Consider the following 22,170-nt stretch of genomic DNA (forward strand, 5'->3'; position numbering starts at 1 on the left):
ATACAAAAACAGTTTCATTCACAGTGCTCCGCGCTACAGACAGTGTAAACATTTTCGGATTAGACTGTTTTGACTTGTTTGGCCTGTCTATCCAAGACAATGTGTTGCAAATTAATTCTGTTGTTGTTTCTCAAGACAGCATAACCGATTTGTGTAAACGATACAGTGACATATTTAAAGACGAACTAGGTTGTGCTGCGAACTTTGCCGCTCATATTACGTTAAAAGATAATGCTCTGCCTCGATTTTTTCGTGCTCGTCCAGTGCCTCACGCCCTCCGGGCACCTGTAGCAGATGAACTTCGTCGTTGGCAAAACAACGGTGTTATTCAACCCGTTTCAGCGAGCCAGTGGGCTTCTCCCTTAGTTATTATAAAGAAACCGTCTGGCAAGTTACGTTTGTGTGCTGATTTTAAGTCGACAGTTAATCCTCAGACTGTCATTGATTCTTTTCCTTTGCCTAGACCGGACGAGCTGATGGATAAGTTAGGGGAAGCTCGTTTCTTTTCCAAAATTGATCTCCGTGAAGCATATTTGCAATTGCCCCTCGACGAGCAATCACAACAGTATTTTGTCATAAACACGTCGTTGGGGTTGTTCCGTTTTCTGCGTTTGCCTTTTGGTTGTGCGTCAGCTCCAGCTGTTTTTCAGCGTTTTTTGTCACAACTTCTGGCTAATGTGCCATCGTGTTGCAACTATTTAGACGATATTGTTGTGTCCGGTCGGACGCCTGCTGAAAATTTCCGTAATTTGGAGTGTTTGTTTAAAGTGTTGTCTCAGGCAGGCCTACGTTGCAACATCGATAAATGTTCATTTTTCCTTACGGAGATGGAGTATCTGGGACATGTTATTAATGCTCAAGGCATTCATCCCTCCCAGTCACATTTAGCAGCTATTCGTGATTTGCCCGCCCCTCGCAATCTGCAGGAATTGCAAGCAGTTCTTGGCAAATTGACATATTATATTAGGTTTATACCCAATGCATCACAGATTGCTGCACCGTTGCATCGTCTCCGCTGTAAGAGTGTTCCGTTTGTGTGGTCAGCTGATTGCCAATCAGCCTTTCAGCAGCTTAAAGAGGCTTTATTGAATGATCGTTGTCTGGTCCATTACGACCCTAACAAGCCTCTGGTGTTAGCTTGTGATGCCTCTTCTTTCGGCCTCGGTGCTGTGTTGTCTCACCGAGTCGGTAACACCGAACGTCCTATTGCGTTCGCATCTAAATTGCTAAACAAAGCTCAGTGTAATTATAGCCAATTGGACAAGGAAGCGTTGGCTATTGTGTTCGGTGTCACAAAATTCCATCACTACCTCTATGGTAGACCATTCTATTTAGTAACAAATCACAAGCCCCTGACGTCACTGTTTCATCCGTCTAAACCAGTTCCTCAGCGGACAGCTCAGAGACTACAACGTTGGGCTCTTTTGTTATCACAATACCAGTATGAGATACTGTATCGCCCTACAGCTCAGCATGCAAACGCTGACGCGCTTTCTAGATTGCCGATTGCTGCGGATGATGTCTTCGATTCCTCTGACGACTCTTGCCATCAGATTGACGCCCATGAGCATCAATCCCTCCGGGATTTTCCGATTGATTATCGTCAGGTGGCACATGAGACAGCTACGGATCCTCATCTGAGTTTACTATTACGTTTTGTTCAACGTGGTTGGCCGTCCAAGGCAAAGGACATATCGGATCCTGTGGTTCGTCGCTATTATCCGCAACGTCATCTGTTGTCTGTTTCGCACGGAGTTTTGCTGTTACGCACCGAGAATGACCAGCTTCGTGTAGTGGTTCCCCAAGTGCTCCAATCCAAGGTCCTCGACTTGTTGCATCAAGGTCATTGGGGAGTGGTCCACACCAAGCAGCTTGCCCGCCGTCATTGTACATGGATCGGCATTGATAAGCAGATTACGCAGATGTCTACAGATTGTTCGACGTGTGCCGAACACCAATCTGCTCCGCCTCAACGCTATTTTGAGTGGGCACGCCCTGCCGGTCCCTGGCAGCGGGTACATATTGATTTCGCGGGTCCATATTGGAATTCTCGTTGGCTCATCGTGATAGATGCATTTAGCAATTTTCCGTTTGTTGTGCCCATGCAGTCTACAACGTCTGCACAAACTATACAGGCGTTGACTTCAATTTTCTATATTGAGGGTCTTCCAGAAGTTTTAGTGTCTGACAATGGTCCACAATTTACCTCTGCTGAATTTGAAAGTTTTTGTTCTGCCAATGGCATTCGCCATGTTCTTACTCCGCCGTTCCACCCTCAATCGAATGGTGCAGCGGAACGTTTTGTACGTACATTCAAGGATCATATGGACCGCCTTCGTGCTACGCACTCTCGTCAGCAGGCCCTCATCACGTTCCTGTCGTCGTACCGGACCACGCCACGCGACGGCCCTTCGCCTGCGGAGCTTCTCCACGGCCGTCGTCATCGCACCCTACTACGGTTGTTGCACCCCCCGGATCGACCCGCCGCTTCTGAGCATCGCACGCGTTTTCAGCGCAACGACGCCGTTTTTTTCAGAGTTTATCACGGTCGCCGTCGTTGGGAACGTGGTACCGTGATAAGTGTCCAGGGTCGCGGTTTTTATACTGTTCAAGGTGCTACTGGGGTGCACAGGAGGCATCAGAACCAGTTGCGCATCGCTCTGCCGCTCGTTCTTTGTCCACAGATTTGGTCCGCGGCGGGTTCCAGCCGCGCCTTCCGACTTCGCTGCCGCCCCCAGGGCAGCAGCAGCAGCCGTCGCCGCTACCACGCCGACAGCCCGTCCCGTTGATGCCTCCCGCGCAGCTTCATCCGGGAGCGCCCCAGGTGGTCGCTCCGGCGCCTGCGGTCCCTCTTCAGTCGCCACCGCCTTCGGAGCTCATGGACGTCGACCCCTCAGCCGGGCCGCCTTCCCAAGCGGTGGCTGTGCAGCCTGTCCTGCAGCCGCTTTCCTTGGGCACCCCCAAGGAGTCTGAAACCGCAGCGCCTTGTCCGGCGCCCACTCAGCAGCCGTCGACGCAGCGTCAGGAGACGCTGCCTCTCTTCGTGGGTCCCGACGCCCCGTCGAATCCAGTACCAGAAGCTGCGCCCGTGGTCACAGGCGTGCACCCTGACCTCGGTTTTCAGTCGGTGTTTCCCGAGGCCCCGCGCAGCCAATGCTGGGGTGCGGACCGAGGACTGCCACCGACAACAGTCTCCGCCCCGGTCTCTTCTGCTACGCCTGCGGCCAGACCCCTCCCCCGCCGTCGACGCTCGCCACGTCATTATTCAACGACGGTGCGGCGATTTGGGGAAGGGGAGGAGTGTTATATCCTAGCCAGTAATGCCACCCGAGCCCGCTGCCAAAAGGTTGGCAGCATCAAAGTCCGGACGCCGTCCGCATAAGCAGCGCCAGTGAGACAGGAAATCGCCGCAAGTCTGCGCGCGCCACCGCTGGCTTCTGGTTTCTTAAGCGCTGGAGTCGCGAGCGCTAGGACGGTTCTGTATTCGCCGCTCAGTTGTATACTCGCCACCGAATCGTGTACTTGCTAGTCAGTTGTGTGTTCATCGCAGCAGAGTTGTTGTTTGTCGTCAGCCGACGCTGACCTAGCCGCTCCGACTCGAACTAGACAGATCTCTGTAGACACGGAGTTCACTACTGTGTTTCTGTATCTTCGTTAATAAAGATAAGTACCGACTTTTATTTAATCAGAGTGTTTGGGTTTTCATCTTTCTGTTCACTGTTCCAGCGGACCGATCGGCCCGCTATTAAAAGTGTGGCGGTGACTTCGTAAGCCGTTTCTACAGCGAATTGCTTGTCGCTACGAACGCCGCCACAAAACCGAGTTCGAGTCTCGGTCGGGCACACAGTTTTAATCTGGCAGGAAGTTTCAAGAGAATAGAGGTTTTCGAAATGTGGTGCTACAGAAGAATGATGAAGATAGGTGTGTAGATCACATAACTAATGAGGAGGTACTGAGTAGAATTGGGGAGAGGAGGAGTTTATGGTACAACTTGACTAGAAGAAGGGATCGGTTGGTAGGACACGTTATGAGACGTCGAGGGATCACCAATTTAGTATTGGAGGGCAGCGTGGAGGGTAAAAATCATAGAGGGAGGCCAAGAGATGAATACACTAAGCAGATTCAGAAGGATGTAGGTTGCATTGGTACTGGGAGATGAAGAAGCTTGCACAGGATAGAGTAGCATGGAGAGCTGCATCAAGCCAGTCTCAGGACTGAAGACCACAACAACAAACAACAACGACCAGTGGTGCGAACAGCCGGATCGAAGTGTTCCCACAAATTCTCGATTAGGTTTAAAGCCGGGGTGTTTGGTGGCCAGGGCCGTACCATAAACTCATCCTGCTGCTCTTCGAACCAAACACGAGCTGTGTGACATGTCTTAGTGCTAGATGCCATCTTGCCGACGAAAAACAAACTGCATGCACGGGTTTACATGGTCCCCAAAGATAGATGCATACTTGTGTTGACCCATTGTGCCTCCCAGAATGACGAAATCACTTGTGGAATACCATCAAAAGATTCCCTAGACCATAACGCTCTCTCCTCTGGTCTGGCGATTGTTGCAGGGCGGTACACGCCAACGGACTTCTGTCCATTGGAGCACGAAACGTGAAAAGGCCGCCTGCCGCCACTCAGTGGGCGTACAGTTGAGGTATAGGCGTGAAAATTCTATCCTCCGTCCCTGATGAACAGTGGTCAGCCTGGTGTATCAACCAGGCGCCTGCCGCTGAACGATCGTTCAGAAGACATGATGTTTCAGCTGCCGAGAATTCTTCTGGGTTGTATAGCCGTGGTCCATGGAACGAAGTCTTCTATATAGTTAGAAGAGTTCTATGGACCACGGCCATACAACCCGGGAGAATTCTCGGCTGTTGGGAGCTCCTTAGTTCATTTGGGTGGTCAGTTTCTCAACAGTTGCACGTCTATTCGTCCGTACACTTCCTCGCAGCCACTGTTCATTCCTGTCATCTAAGGCCGATGGTGCACCAAGACGCCAGTTTTGGATAGCGACCTTTTGCCATGCACAGGGTACTACAATCACGGCGGCATGCAGACAGTTTAAAAACTTAGCCGTTTCGGAAATGCTTCCACCCTTGCCCCGATAGCTAGGGGAACACAGGGCAGAACAGGATAGCTCGACACAATGGGAAATTGCTGTTTTATAGACTGGTCAGTGTTGCAACCTGTTGTATGGGCATGTAACTATTTCTCCGAATGGAAGGGCAGCCATTCTGATTTAGTTTGAAGTGCGAGATCAAAGTGAATTGTTGTCCGTCACGTTAGCGTTTGCGTTGTTCTAACGTTTGGTGAATTTCAACGCCAGGTAAGCTGTTAATTGTTAATTGTATACCCTAAAATGACACATTCCCTTAAAGTGCATTTGATATACTTTAGTTATTTAATGCGTTTAAATACGTCAGTTATTACACTCCATAAAAATTGTTAACCTCAAAAGTGCTCTTGGGGCGGAACGGGACGGGGCAGAATGGGATAGTGTCCCGTTCTGCACCGTCATATTTTGATGCAAGTAGAAAGCAAACCCAGCCTGGATGTTCATGGATGCCAGACTCTCCCAACCACCTATGTTCGCCGAACAACTCAGCTTTCCAGATATCGCCCGAGGCTGCCATTCTAATCATACTAATCTGTCAAAATACTCGGCGGAAGACAAGACTAAACGGAAAAACCGTCGTATTAACAGATTCTCCTTATAAGAAGGAACTGCAGAATGCTATCGCACGAAAGTAGGCCTACAGAAAGGAGGAGGGTGCACAAATGTAAACAATGTCAGGACAGAGACGTCAGGTGCAGTGCCACTTAAGGCAAAAATATCAAACACTACACCCAAAAAAACAAAACAGAGGACATCAAAGACCTTACGAAAAATAAAAGGAAGAAGGTGATGGAGAAGAGACAATCAGAGAGAGAGGATGCTGAGTGCCTCTACTGTAGGGACTTCGTTTCTAATGAGGGCTGGCTCGCATGCCAGAGTGGGCACACAATTCATGTTCTGGCATAGACAGTGAAGATGAAGAGGAAATACTGATTTGTGACTATTGTCGAAAGGGCTAGTAGTTAGTGGTTTGGTGGTTATTAAGCAGTGTACATTTTTCGGAATGACATTAACATATTTTCTTATTTTGAAGAATGACTTTTTAATTGTTCCAGTTACACATTCCTTAGTCCGAATTGCCTGTTATACAACATTTTGTCATACTTTAATAGGATATTCGTAATTCAAATTCAACGTTTATGCAATAAGTTAACAAAAAATACCCTTATCCCATTCTGCCCCGTGGGTGGGGTCGAACGAGAAATATGCAAGACTTCATTTGAAAAATTGTAAAAAATGCAAAATATATTGTTTTAAGTGATTTTAAAATAAGGTACATTAGGTTACACTACAAGGTGTTTTTTTATCGCTTTAAGAAGTGTTTCCTTGTGTGCTCTTATTTTATAGAAACTGTTAAACATTAAGTATCGCTCTGCTCCGCATTACAACAACTGCACTGTTTTCGGTGTCCCAGCCGCCCCCTCACAATCCTGCCCTCTCTCGATACTCTTTATATACCCGCCACTGCTAGTGCTCCCACCTGCCGTCTGTGAGCGTTTACTGCACGTTGACGTCGAACATAGGCGGTGGTCATATTATTGTGAGTGGACAGTCGACACGCACAATCAAGTTTCTACAGAACCCTCAGATCGCGAAACTTACTGTCATTTGTCCGATTTTTGTCTAAACAATCTTGTATATTTTACCCACAGATAATCGGCTGTCGGGAAGCAGTGGTTGGGAAGGGAATAAGATAGGGTTATAGCCTATTCCCGATGTTATTCAATCTGTATACTGAGCAAGCAGTAAAGGAAACAAAAGAAAAATTAGGAGTAGGAATTAAAATCCATGGAGAAGAAATAAAAAGTTTGAGGTTCGCAGATGACATTGTGATTCTGTCAGAGACAGCAAAGGACCTGGAAGAGCAGTTGAACGGAATGGACAGTGTCTTGAAAGGAGGATATAAGATGAACTTGACAAGAAGAAGGGACCGGTTGGTAGGACATGTTGTTGTTGTTGTCTTCAGTCCTGAGACTGGTTTGATGCAGCTCTACATGCTACTCTATCCAGTGCAAGCTTCTTCATCTTCCAGTACTTACTGCAACCTACATCATTTCGAATCTGCTTAGTGTATTCATCTCTTGGTCTCTCTCTACGATTTTTACCCTCCACGCTGCCCTCCAATGCTAAATTTGTGATCCCCTGATGCCTCAGAACATGTCCTACCAACCGGTCCCTTCTTCTTGTCAAGTTGTGCCACAAACTCCTCTTCTCCACAATTCTATCCAATACCTCCTCATTAGTTATGTGATCTACCCATCTAATCCTCACCATTCTTCTGTAGCACCACATTTCGAAACCTTCTCTTCTTGTCCAAACTATTTATCGTCCATGTTTCACTTCCATACAAGGCTACGCTACATACAAATACTTTCAGAAACGACTTCCTGACGCTTAAATCTATACTCGATGTTAACAAATTTCTCTGCTTCAGAAACGCTTTATTTGCCATTGCCAGTCTACATTTTATATCCTCTCTACTTCAACCATCATCAGTTATTTTGCTCCACAAATAGCAGAATTCCTTTACTACTTTAAGTGTCTCATTTCCTAATCTAATTCCCTCAGCATCACCCGACTTAATTCGGCTACATTACATTATCCTCGTTTTGCTTTTGTTGATGTTCATCTTATATCCTCCTTTCAAGACACTGTCCATTCCGTTCAACTGCTCTTCCAGGTCCTTTGCTGTCTCTGACAGAATTACAATGTTATCGTCGAACCTCAACGTTTTTATTTCTTTTCCATGGACTTTAATACCTACACCGAATTTTTCTTTTGTTTCCTTTACTGCTTGCTCAATATACAGATTAAATAACATTGGGGACAGACTACAATCCTGTCTCATTACCTTCCCAACCGCTGCTTCCCTTTCATGCCCCTCGACTCTTATAACTGCCATCTGCTTTTTGTACAAATTGTAAATAGCCTTCCGCTCCCGGTATTTTACCCCTGCCACCTTTAGAATTTGAAATAGAGTAGTCTAGTCAACATTGTCGAAAGCTTTCTCTAAGTCTACAAATGCTAGAATTGTAGGTTTGCCTTTTCTTAATCTATTTTCTAAGATAAGTCGTAGGGTCAGTATTGCCTCACGTGTTCCAACTTTTCCACGGAATCCAAACTGATCTTCGCCGAGGTCGGCTTCTACCAGTTTTTCCATTCGTCTGTAAAGAATTCGCGTCAGTATTTTGCAGCCGTGATTTATTGAACTGATAGTTCGGTAATTTTCACATCTGTCAACACCTGCTTTCTTTGGGATTGGAATTATTATATTCTTCTTGAAGTCTGAGGGTATTTCGCCTGTCTCATACATCTTGCTCACCAGATGGTAGAGTTTTGTCAGGACTGGCTCTCCCAAGGCCATCAGTAGTTCCAATGGAATGTTGTCTACTCTCGGGTCCTTGTTTCGACTCAGGCCTTTCAGTGCTCTGTCAAACTTGGTAGGGCACATCTGAGGCATAAAGGGATCACCATTTAGTATTGGAGGGCAGCATGGAGGGTAAAAATCGTAGAGGGAGACCAAGAGGTGAATACACTAAGCAGATTCAGAAGGATGTAGGCTGCAGTAGGTACTGGGAGATGAAGAAGCTTGCATAGGACAGAGTAGCATGGTGAGCTGCATCAAACCAGTCTCAGGACTGAAGACCACAACAACAACAATCTGCTGTCAAAACCCAGTGTGTGTCTTATCACGAATTTAAAGTGGCTGGTCTAAATTGTAATATATTACAGGCAAGATGAGTATCAACCCGGAGAATGGGACGACATGTGGAACGCAATTGACTGTCAGCACCGCGGGTGTTGTTGCGGCTCCCCTCAAGTCGGCGGCAGAGCCAAGCACGCTGACCGCGGTTCGCCCCGGACATCAGAGCGGCAGCACGTCGTACTTTCGGACGAGTCCCGCTTCTACGACGTACAGCACTGCTATGGTTGTTTCCACGTATGGAGGCTCCAACGACAATAAACGTTGCAAGATTGAATTCCTTAAGGTAGTAGGGTCCAATATCTGCGTGATGGTAAGGGGTACCACTCGGTACACGATACAATCATTCTGAGCCCCACAGCGGAAACAGCCATTACATTTCTGACAAGTTAGCGCCTGTAGCCGTGGACTATATTCTGGGCCTCTGTGGTGTTGTCTCCCAACAAGATTACACAAGGTCGCTTGTTGCCGATGCTATCCCGACGTACCTTGATACAGAAGATGTTCGAGAGATGTACTGGCCAGAACCTTCTCCAGACCTCTCAGCCACTTGAAACATCTGGTCACTGGTTACTGAGAGATTGACACGGCACGTAGCGACTGTCGAAACCTAAAGCACGTCGTTTAAGCAGTATAGAATGACCTAAACGTGTGTGTCATCCTACTTCATTTCAACTCGATTCGCGGTTAGATCCGTATTTACTCCGAGACGTGGTAAATCTGTGCATTAAATTTTGCATACTGCAGACCTCCAAATCAATTGCAAATTTAATAATGTACACTATTGGCCATTAAAATTTCTACACTACGAAGATGACGCGAAATTTAACCGATAGGAAGAAGATGCTGTGATATGCAAATGATTAGCTTTTCAGAGCATTCACACAAGGATGGCGCCGGTGGCGACACCTACAACGTGCTGACATGAGGAAAGTTTCCAACCGATTTCTCATACACAAACAGCAGTTGACCGGCGTTGCCTGGGGAAACGTCGTTGTGATAGCTCGTGTAAGGTGGAGAAATGCGTACCATCACGTTTCCGACTTTGATAAAGGTCGGATTGTAACCTATCGTAATTGCAGTTTATCGTATCGCGACATTGCTGATCGCGTTGGTCGAGATCCAATGACTGTTAGCAGAATATGGAAGCTGTGGGTTCATGAGGGTAATATTGAACGCCGTGCTGGATCCCAACGGCTTCGTATCACTAGCAGTCGAGATCACAGGCATCTTATCCGCATGGCTGTAACGGATCGTGCAGCCACGTCTCTATCCCTGAGTCAACAGATGGGGAAGTTTGCAAGACAACAACCATCTGCACGAACAGTTCGACGACGTTTGCAGCAGCATGGACTATCAGCTAGGAGACCGTGGCAGCGGTTATCTTTGACGCTGCATCGCAGACAGGAGCCCCTGCGATGGTGTACTCAACGACGAACCTGGGTGCACGAATGGCAAAACGTCATTTTTTCGGATCCATCCAGCATCATGATGGTCGCATCCGTGTTTGGCGACATCACGGTGAACGCACAATGGAAGCGTGTATTCGTCATCGCCATACTGGCGTATCACCCGGCGTGATGGTATTGGTTACACGTCTCGGTCACCTCTTGTTCGCATTGACAGCACTTTGAACAGTGGACGTTACATTTCAGATGTGTTACGACCCGTGGCTCTACCCTTCATTCGATCCCTGTGAAACTCTACAATTCAGCAGGATAATGCACGAGCGCATGTTGCAGGTCCTGTACGGGCCTTTCTGGATACAGAAAATGTTCGACTGCTGCCCTGGCCAGCACATTCTACAGGTCTCTCACCAACTGAAAGGTCTGGTCAATGGTAGCCGAGCAACTGGCTCGTCACAATACGCCAATCACTACTCATGAACTGTGGTGCCGTGTTGAAGCTGAATGGGCAGCTCTACCTGTACACGCCATCCAAGCTCTGTTTGACTCAATGCCCAGGCGTACCAAGGCCCTTATTACGGCCAGAGGTGGTTGTTCTAGGTACTGATTTCTCAGGATCTATGCACCCAAATTGAGTGAAAATGTAATCACATGTCAGTACTAGTATAATATATTTTTGCAATGAATAACCATTTATCATCTGCATTTATTCTTAGTGTAGCTATTTTAATGGCCAATAGTGTATATTCTTACTATACTGGAAACGCACGAAGACTAAACTTACTTGAGTTTTCGTAGATGTCTTCGAGCTATGTGAAAAGCCCTTAGCGAGTGTTTCGTCCAGCGATTACAAAGAAACCGTGCCGAATTATGTACCTGATACAAAACCCAATGAGAGATCCTGCAGGAAGGGAAATTGCGAATGTAATGACCGTAGTCACGGCTGGATTGGATGTATACTAAATGAGTTGGAGAACTTAACACGTAAATATCTCCTACAAATTACGAGGGTTGCCCAGGAAGCAATGCACTGCATTTTTTTTCTCACCCGAAAACAATGCTACGATTGCGAAACGTTACGTATGTATTACTTGAAGTCTCCTGAGCGAACGCGCCAAGTTTCCGTCCCTTCCGACAGATAGCGTACCTGCAGGACAGTTTCAAAATGGCGTCTGTAGGTGATGTACGCTACAAGCAAGGTGCCGTCATTGAATTTCTCGCTGCAGAGAAAGAAACTGTGGGTAACATTAACAAACGCTTGTGCAAAGTCTACGGAGCATCTGTTGTCGACAGAAGTACAGTTAGTCGCTGGGAACGGAAGGTAAGGTCATCAGAAGGAGGTTCGGCGGAGCTCCACGATTTGCAGCGGTCGGAGAGACCAGCCACGGCTGTCACACCTGGCATGTTTCCGAGCTCAGGTTGTCATTCGTGCGGACGGACGCACAGCGACTCGGCAGTTGGCGCTGCATCTGTCAGACAGCAAAGGAAGTTCACACAGCGAAGCACTGGCTCCGCCACCAGGAAAGAGTTGGCACTGACAGGGCGTACGCGCTCTTATTTCGCGCGCCGAGCAACGACTCCACAAGCAACACCGGTTTGAATCAGTTGTCCAGGAAGCCAACTGTGCTCCTTACCCGAATTCTCAACAGCTGTCTTCTTCAGGGATATTTTCTTACGGCATGGAAGACGGCTCGAATAGTTCCACTGCCAAAGCCAGGTAAAGACGTAGCAGAACCCAACAGTTACCGGCCAATTAGCCTGTTGCCGACCCATGTCAAGGTGCTCGAGGGAGTGCTGTTGAAGAGGCTTCATGACACGCTTACAGCGCATGATGTTATACGACCCGAACAATTTGGTTACAAGGACAAGTTATCTGCCGAACTTCAACTTCTACGGATCACCGAACGGATACAAAAAGGATACAACAAGTAGCGCTTCACTATTGGTGTATTCCTTGACATCGAAAAAGCTTACGATAAGGTGTGGTGGCCCAACCTTATCGTCAAACTGCATCGCACTACCCCTATTGCGTGTTGTTGCATTGGACTCATAGACAGCTGTCTGCAGGACAGGAAACTGTACGTCCGAGTCGACAGTAAAAACTCAGAAATGAAACTGATCTCCGCAGGAATTCCGCGGGGCTCTGTAATTTCGCCTCTGCTTTTCAACTTATATATAAATGACATCCCAACAGTCCCCTTGTTACGGCGAGTTTTTATGCGGACCATACGGCGTTTCTGACAACTGGACGACACTTGGACCAGCTGATCGCTAGGATGCAACGGCAACTTGCTGTAATGGAACGCTGGGCGCTGCAAAATAAGATAACGATCAACCTGACGAAGACGGCAGCCGTTCTGTTCACACGGAGGAAACCAGTTCTGGACGACAGACTCCAAATAGCTGATCAATTTATCCCATGGTTGCCGGAATTGAAGTATCTCGGTGTCTACCTTGACAAAAAATTACTCTTTAGGCAGCATATTGACGACAAGAAGGCGGTAGCCAGGTCATTGATTCCGTTCCTGAAGAGTAAGGATCTCAACCCTAAGACTAAACTCCAATTGTATAAGGCAACGGTGGAGCCCACAACGTTATATGGCTCCACCTCGTGGGGAACTACGTGCGTCTCCAACTACAACAAACTCCAAGCGCTGCAAAACATTTGCTATCGATGGATCACAGGAGCTCCATGGTGGACAAGAAACGGTGACATCCGCACCGCACACCACGAGACCACTATACAAGAGAAGGTCCATGACAAGGCTCTACGAGTTTTTGACAAAATCGATGCCCTTAGGGACGAAGTTCGACAATTAGAATCGGTAGGAACGGTAAACCCTGCAAGATGGCACAAGTATCGAGTACCGAAGTCAATAACGTTTCACCACTCATAGGCAATCTGTCATAACACGAGGAAGCAGTCACACATAACACCCTCCACAGTAGATAGATATCACCAAAGACACCAGGCTAAAGACCCATTGAGTGCCCAAGCCTAACCGAATGTGTAATAAATAAAGTGTTTTCCTTTTATCCTTACATGCCATCCTAGAAGAATAAGTCATCAAGGATCATCTCTTCAGACCCCCCCCCCCCCAAAAAAAAGGAAAATTGTGCTAGAGAAAGGCCATATAACAAGATGGAGATTACGTGGAAAATAAAGTGTGTAGATAAAACAACTTCTTTCGTGTGCGTAATTCTCATTATGTTCAGTAAAGAATTGTTGAAGGAAAAAATGCGGTGCATTACTTTCTGCGAACCCCTGTAGTTTTGGTCGACGTTCTCGACCCACCGGCGTGTTACTGCAGTATAGGATCTCCATTGCATAATGAGGTTAAAATGATTTTCATACCCGCCAAGCACATTAAAAAAATGTCGCAAGACAACGTACGCCCCTGAAGGATAAAGAGCAGTTTAGCTCAAACTGGCTTCGCGGGCACTCTCGTTCGAGTGAAGTCCTTTCTTTCCCTGTGCTCGAGTATCACCACTTCAGAATGGACAACCTAAGGGCCTGGAAGTCGGCCCAACCCGACCGTATAAGAAGCACTAGGTGACGTCAGTGCAACATCCCCTATAAGGTTGTCAGTGCGGCTCATGTTTTTTGACGGAGCCACACCAACTATGCAGTCACACTAATGAAAACACGCTGTCCGTACCACTCTGACGCAGACTCTAGTCGGCGGCGTTTGGGTTTGGAACGTTCGTGAAAGCTGGTTCGGAATTCTGGCGCCATATAAGCTGGCAGCATTTTCTTGCCACCCTTCACCTTGCAGCCAGAAGTGCGCAAAGTAGTCAAGGTAGGAATCCGGACACGTCACGAGAGGATGCATCCGGCTACCGCGATTGCCGAAACTACGCGCGTGCACCGTCTGCTATGTGTGCCAACTGCACACCGTACGCCCATGCTGCTTCGGTAAAAATTGCCGCTCATACCACGTCTTAGCATTGCCGGGTGTATGCACATATCGCAAGAGGCGGGAATACATAATGCACTCAACGGTAATGATCGTTTTGGTATTCCTTGTGTTACGGTGTATGTCACGAGGACGTACTGAGCTCTAAATCTTTGAATTGATATTGACATAATTATTACAAAAATGTTCCTGCTTATAATACCTAAACTTCATTCACGTCAGACTGTTTCGGCATTTATCGCCATCGTCAAGTACGTCTAGAGTGATGTGTCGTTCATATTACGTCGTTAGTGAACTGTATTACAGCTGTCCCTGTTTTGATAAAGTGGTAAATGACGTAAATACATCGAAATTAATAGGTTATGGTTTGACTGTTCAGACGCTATATGTTTACAAACATATAGTATCGTAAGAGATGAGCTGTTTACAAATATAAGCGTCGTAAGATATGAACTTTCAGACTACTGTCAGTCCATAATTAACGTATTATTTTCGATCTATTAACGTAATTTACCATTTTATCAAAATAATGACAGCTGTAATACAGTTCACTAACGACGTAATATGGACGTCACAGCATTCTAGATGGATTTATTATTTATTTATTTATTTACATGTTAAGCTCCGTAGGACCAAATTGAGGAGAAAATCTCCAATGTCATGGAACGTGTCAGTACATGAACTTACAACATAAAAGTAATAACAGATAAAAATAAATGTTCATGAACTTGAAAGAAAATCAGTCCGTAAGTTTAAGCAAACGCTATCAGCATTACAATGAGAATCAGCTTAATTTTTCAAGGAACTCCTCGACAGAGTAGAAGGAGTGACCCATGAGGAAACTCTTCAGTTTCGATTTGAAAGAGCGTGGATTACTGCTAAGATTTTTGAATTCGAGTGGCAGCTTATTGAAAATGGATGCAGCAGTACACTGCACACCTTTTTGCACAAGAGTTATGAAGTCCAATTCAAATGGAGGTTTGATTTCTGCTGAGTATTAACCGAGTGAAAGCTGCTTATTGTTGGAAATAAACTAATATTGGTAACAAGAAACGACAATAAGGAATATACATATTGAGAGGCCAATGTCGAAATACCCAGACTCGTGAACAGAGGTCGACAAGAGGTTCGTGAACTGACACCACTTATTGCCCGAACCGCCCGTTTCTGAGCCAAAAATATCCTTCTAGAATGGGAAGAGTTACTCCAAAACATAATACCATACGACATAAGTGAATGAAAATATGCAAACTAGACTAATTTACATGTCGAAGTATCACTCACTTTCGATACCGTTCGAATAGTGAAAATGGCAGTATTAAGTCTGAACAAGATCCTGAACGTGGGCTTTCCACGACAGCTTACTATCTATCTGAACACCTAGGAATTTGAACTGTTCAGTTTCACTAATCATATGCCCGTTCTGTGAGATTAAAACGTCGGGTTTTGTTGAATTGTGTGTTAGAAACTGTAAAAACTGAGTCTTACTGTGATTTAATGTTAGTTTATTTTCTACAAGCCATGAACTTAGGTCATGTACTGCACTACTTGAAACCGAGTCAATGTTGCACACAGCATCCGTTACTACCAAGCTAGTGTCATCAGCAAACAGAAATATTTTAGAGTTACCCATAATACTAGAGGGCATATCGTTTATATAAATAAGGAACAGGAGCGGCCCCAACACTGATCCCTGGGGCACCCCCCACTTGACAGCACCCCACTCAGATCCCACATCACAGCCGTTATCAACATTGTGAATAATGACCTTTAGCTGCCTGTTGCTAAAGTAAGAGGTGAACCAATTGTGAGCTGCTCCCCTTATTCCGTAATGATCCAACTTCTGGAGCAATATTGTGAGATCAACACAGTCAAATGCCTTTGTTAAATAAAAAAAATACGCCAAGCATTCGAAACTTTTTGTTTAGGCCATCCAGTACCTCACAGAGAAAAGAGAATATAGAATTTTCAGTTGTCAAACGACTTCTAAAGCCGAACTGTACATATGATAGCAAATCGTGTGATATAAAATGATCAATTAACCTTACATACACAGCCTTTTCGATAACTTTTGCAAACACTGATGGCATAGAAATAGGTCTAAAATTGTCTACATTATCCCTTTCTCCCTTTTTATAATGCGGCTTTACTACTGAGTACTTTAATCGCTTAGGAAACTGACCATTCCTAAAGGAAAAATTACAAATATGGCTAAATACAGGGCTAACATGTGCAGACAGTACTTTAATATTCTACTAGACACTCCATCATAACCATGAGAGTCCTTAGTGATTTAATTATTGACTCAATCTCCCTCTTGTCTGTATCACAGAGGAGTATTTCAGACGTCAATATCGGAAAGGCATTTGCTAAGAAATTTATATGATTTCCTGTACAAACTAAATTTTTATTTAATTCACCAGCAATGCTCAGAAAATGGTTGTTAAATACTGTACATATATCTGATTTATCAGTAACAGAAATATTATTACTGCGGACTGACATTATCACATCAACCTTGTGTTGCTGACCAGACACTTCCTTCACAACTGACCATGTGGCTTTAATTTTATCCTGTGAATTAGCTATTCTATTTGCATACCACATACTTTTTGCCTTGCTAATAACATTTTTAAGCACCTTACAATACTATTTGTACTGGGCCACCGTAGCTTGATTGTGACTACTTCTAACATTTTGATATAATTCCCGTTTTGTTCTACATGATATCTGTGGTGTCACCGCCAGACACCACACTTGCCAGGTAGTAGCTTTAAATCGGCCGCGGTCCCTTAGTACATGTCGGACCCGCGTGTCGCCACTGTGTGATCGCAGACCGAGCGCCACCACAAGGCAGGTCTCGAGATACGGAATAGCACTCGCCCCAGTTGTACGGACGACATTGCTAGCGACTACACTGACGAAGCATCGCTCATTAGCCGAGCAGATAGTTAGAATAGCCTTCAGCTAAGTCCATGGCTACGACCTAGCAAGGCGCCATCAGCCTTACAAAACAATTGATAATTATCGTCTAAAGAATGTCTAATCAAGAGCGCTGTATACAAATGATGGATTAAAGTTAAGTATTCCAGCAGCTACGTACTTTTCTTTATAGCCTTCATAAGTATCCTGTTTCAGACCATCAAGTCCGCCTGCTTGGTGTTGGATTAACTTTCCTACGTAGTTTGTAATTAAATACGACGTTGGTTTGAGTACAAAAACCTTTTAATGTTAAAATTTGTGCATCATGGTCTGAAAGGCCATTGACCCTTTTACTAACAGAATGCCCATCTAGTAATGAAGAATGAATAAAAATATTGTCTATGACTGTGCTACTATTCCCCTGCACCCTAGTTGGAAAAAACACAGTTTGCATCAGATCATATGAATTTAGGAGATCTACCAACATCCATTTCCTTGTACAATCATGTACAAAATTAATATTGAAGCCACCACATATAACTACTTTCTGGTACTTCCTACAAAGTGAATCAAGAACCCTCTCTAGCTTAAGCAAAAATGCTCTGAAGTCGGAGTTAGGGGACCTATAAACAACAGCAATTAGAAGTTTAGTTTCACTAAATTCAACTAATGTTGCTCAGATTTCAAATATCTGTTCAGCGCAGTGTCGTGATACGTCTATGTACTGAAATGAAATACTGTTTTTTACGTACAGAGCCACTCCCCCACCCCGCAAGGAACTCCTTGAGAAACAGCCAGCTAATCTGTAGCCTGGTAAAGGAAGCCTCTGAATTATCAAATTATTTAAGTGGTGCTCTGATATATCAATAATTTCAGAGTTAACATCTATTAGCAGTTCACTAACTTTATCTCTAATACCTCTTATATTTTGATGAAATATGCTAATTCCTTCTCTACTTGGAAACATTACATCCTCTGGAGGTGAGCCCTTAGTTAGATTCACTTCCTTTAAGCAGGTATACCTACCAGCTGACTTCAGTTTAAAAAAGGTGCAGCTCTAACACCAACTACTACAGGAATTTTTCCGTGAGTACTTGACAATGGTGACAAATGCTGAAACAGTCTGTCGTGAATAAAGATTAGTTTTTATAAGAAGGTATTCCTGATAATCACGTTATTATCAGACGCTAGTCCTAAGGAAGGAATTTGCCCCGCTTCTCGCAGCGGTGTACCGTAGGTCTCTAGAAGAGCATAGCGTTCCAAAGGATTGGACAAGGGCACAGGTCATCCCAGTTTTCAAGAAGGGGCGTCGAACAGATGTGCAGGACTATAGACCTATATCTGTAACGTCGATCAGTTGTAGAATTTTGGAACACGTATTATGTTCGAGTACAATGACTTTTATGGAGTCTAGAAATCTACTCTGTAGGAATCAGCATGGGTTTCGAAAAAAGACGATCGTTAGAAACCCAGCTCGCGCTATTCGTCCACGAGACTCAGAGGGCCATAGACATGGGTTCCCAGGTAGATGCCGTGTTTTTTGACTTCCGCAAGGTGTTTGATACAGTTCCCCACAGTAGTTTAATGAACAAAGTAAGAGCATATGCACTATCAGACCAATTGTGTGGTTCGATTGAAGAGTTCCTAGATAACAGAACGCAGCATGTCATTCTGAATGGAGAGAAGTCTTCCGAAGTAAGAGTGATTTCAGGTGTGCCGCAGGGAAGTGTCGTAGGACCGTTGCTATTCACAACATACATAAATGGCCTTGTGGATAACATGGGAAGTTCACTGAGTCTTTTTGCGGATGATGCTGTGGAATATAGAGAGGTTGTAACAATGGAAAATTGTACTGAAATGCAGGAGGATCTGCAACGAATTGACGCATGGTGCAGGGAATGGCAATTGTATCTCAATGTAGACAAGTGCAATGTGCTGCGAATACACAGAAAGAAAGATCCTTTATCATTTAGCTACAATATAGCATGTCAGCAACTGGAAGCAGTTAATTCCATAAATTATCTGGGAGTAGGCATTAGGAGTGATTTAAAATGGAATGATCATATAAATTTGATCTCCTGTAAAGCAGATGCCAGACTGAGATTCACTGGAAGAATACTAAGGAAATGCAATCCGAAAACAAAGGAAGTATGTTACAGTACACTTGTTCGCCCACTGCTTGAATATTGCTCTCCAGTTTGGGATCCGTACCAGATAGGGTTGATAGAAGAGACAGAGAAGATCCAACGGAGAGCAGCGCGCTTCGTTACAGGATCATTTAGTAATCGCGAAAGCGTTACGGAGATGATAGATAAACTCCAGTGGAAGACTCTGCAAAAGGGCTTTTGTTGAAGTTTCGAGAACATACCTTCACAGAGGAGTGAAGCAGTATATTGCTCCCTCCTACATATATCTCGCGAAGAGACCATGAGGATAAAATCAGAGAGATTAGAGCCCACACAGAACAATACGAGACTGGAATAGAAGGGAGAACCGATAGAGGTACTCAAAGTACCCTCCGCCACACACCGTCAGGTGGCTTGCGGAGTATGGATGTACATGTAGATGCAGAGAAAAAAAATCTTTGAATACTCACCAGCCAACGCTATTGCCTCTTTTCAGGAGTGCATTCTGCCGTGACAATTTTTATGGACGAAGATGCGCTACCGCATGGAAGGTTAGATAGAGGAGTTCTTCGAACGAGAAGATATTCGTTGAATCGACTGGCCTTCTCCTTCGCCCGATTGAATTATATGGACCACGTCTGGGTTGCGTTGGAGCGACGTACTACAGCGCTAACGACCATCCAGCTAGTAGAGGAATGGAACGCCCTGCCACAAGGACTCTTTAATAATCTTGAGGCCAATACTGGAGCGCGTTGCAGAACACGAGTGCCGCCCGTGGTTATTGCACACACTATTGAGAACCGTATCCCGTATTCTGTAATGTTCAGGGGACCGATAGAAGTAGCGGTGACTTAAGTGTAAATATTGTCTTTGAGTAAAAGTTCCATTTGCGTTCGTCTCATTACGCATTTCTCTCAGTTACTTTCTGTGTTATAGCCGTTCTTTCTACACTACTGGCCATTGCAAGAAGAAATGCAGATGATAAACGGGTATTCATTGGACAAATATATTATACTAGAACTGTCATGTGATTACATTTTCACGGAATTTGGGTGCACAGATCCTGAGAAATCAGTACCCAGAACAACCACCTCTGGCCGTAATAACGGCCTTGATACACCTGGGCATTGAGTCAAACAGAGCTTGGATGGCGTGTACGGGTACAGCGGCCCATGCAGCTTCAACACGATACCACAGTTCATCAAGAGTAGTGACTGGCGTATTGTAACGAGCCAGTTGGTCGGCCACCATTGACCAGACGTTTTCAATTGGTGAGAGAGCTGGAGAATGTGCTGGCCAGGGCAGCAATCGAACATTTTCTGTATCCAGAAAGGCCCGTACAGTGCCTGCAAAATGCAGTCGTGCATTATCGTGCTGAAATGTAGGGTTTCGCAGGGATCGAATGAAGGGTAGAGCCACGGGTCGTAACACATCTGAAATGTAACGTCCACTGTTCAAAGTGCCGTCAACGCGAAAAAGAGGTGACCGAGACGAGTAACCAATGGCACCCCATACCACCACGCCGGGTGATACGCCAGTATAGCGATGACAAATACATGCTTCCAATGTGCGTTCACCGCGATGTCTCCAAACACGGATGCGACCATCATAATGCTGTAAACAGAACCTGGCTTCATCCGAAAAAATGACGTTTTGCCATTCGTGCACCCAGGTTCGTCGTTGAGTAAAGCATCGCAGGCGCTCGTGTTGTGATGCATCGTCAAGGGTAACCGCAGCCATGGTCTCCGAGGTGATAGTCCATGCTGCTGCATACGTCGTCGAACTTTTCGTGCAGATGGTTGTTGTCTTGCAAACTTCTCCATCTGTTGACTCAGGGACCGAGACGTGGCTGCACGATCCGTTACAGCCATGCGGATAAGATGGCTGTCATCTCGACTGCTAGTGATACGAGGCCGTTGGGATCCAGCACGGCGTTCCGTATTACCCTCCTGAACCCACCTATTCCATATTCTGCTAATAGTCATTGGATCTCGACCAACGCGATCAGCAATGTCGCGATACGATAAACCGCAATCGTGATAGGCTACAATCCGACCTTTATCAAAGTCGGAAACGTGATGGTACGCATTTCTCCTCCTTACACGAGGCATCACAACAACGTTTCACCAGGCAACGTCGGTCAACTGTTGTTTGTGTATGAGAAATCGGCTGGAAACTTTCCTCATGTCAGCACGTTGTAGGTGTCGCCACCGGCGCCAACCTTGTGTGAATGCTCTGAAAAGCTAACCATTTGCATATCACAGCATCTTCTTCCCGTCGGTTAAATTTCGCGTCTATAACACGTCATCATCGTGGTGTAGCAATTTTAATGGCCAGTAGTGTATGTATCGCCCAAGTTTCATCGAGCTACAGACGCTACGAGACGCATTCCTGGCAAGAACCCGCTCCCGCTCCCGGCACGCCCCGGTTCTCCACAAGGCGAAGGTCACGATGCAGGCCGTCAGAAGGAGGCGCGGGCCAGTTTAATTGAGCACCAGATCGTAGAAATTTTCTGGATTTTCAGTCCAGTTTCGTTCAGTACCGTATCTTAGAGATTTTTGTGTGTTCAGAAGCGAGTGCGCGCACTGTGGGATGGGCCCGCCCAGGACAGGGGGGTTCCGGCGGTCTGGTTTGGCGGTCAGGAGCCGCAAGGACGCCCGGTGACCACGCCCGGACCGCCGCGTGCCGCCAGGCGGGAACACACATGCACGCACGCACGCATGCGTCTCTGCCTCCCTCTGACGCCACTCTACGCTGGTTTTCCTTTTTGTACGTTTTCCGTCGCGCGTAAATTGTTGCCTCTAGATGGCTCGTCCTGCGCAGGATACAACAGCGTTCTGGGATTATTATTCGCTACCCTGTAAGTGTAGTTCGTACGTTTTCAGTCTGAATGAGCTGCTCGTGTGGACGAGAAATAAAATCCTTCTACATCGATTGCTGCGCTTACGCTACACTTGATAAAAGAAGTGAAACAGGGCAC

At 45.8% G+C, this 22,170-nt stretch overlaps 1 protein-coding gene across 1 annotated transcript in view; it reads left to right on the top strand.

Annotated features, from left to right (window-relative positions):
• The window catches only part of LOC124616629 (vegetative cell wall protein gp1-like), a 60,240-nt gene extending 38,386 nt beyond the window's left edge, over window positions 1-21,854 (top strand). Inside the window, exons 2-3 of the mRNA XM_047144954.1 lie at window positions 2,537-3,084; window positions 21,761-21,854. Coding sequence (XP_047000910.1) covers window positions 2,537-3,084; window positions 21,761-21,854 — 642 coding nt within the window. The remainder of the gene's footprint in view (window positions 1-2,536; window positions 3,085-21,760) is intronic.
• Window positions 21,855-22,170: the final 316 nt, after the last annotated feature.

This window comes from Schistocerca americana, chromosome 5 (genome assembly GCF_021461395.2).
Source record: "Schistocerca americana isolate TAMUIC-IGC-003095 chromosome 5, iqSchAmer2.1, whole genome shotgun sequence".
Taxonomy (NCBI): Eukaryota; Metazoa; Arthropoda; class Insecta; order Orthoptera; family Acrididae; genus Schistocerca; species Schistocerca americana.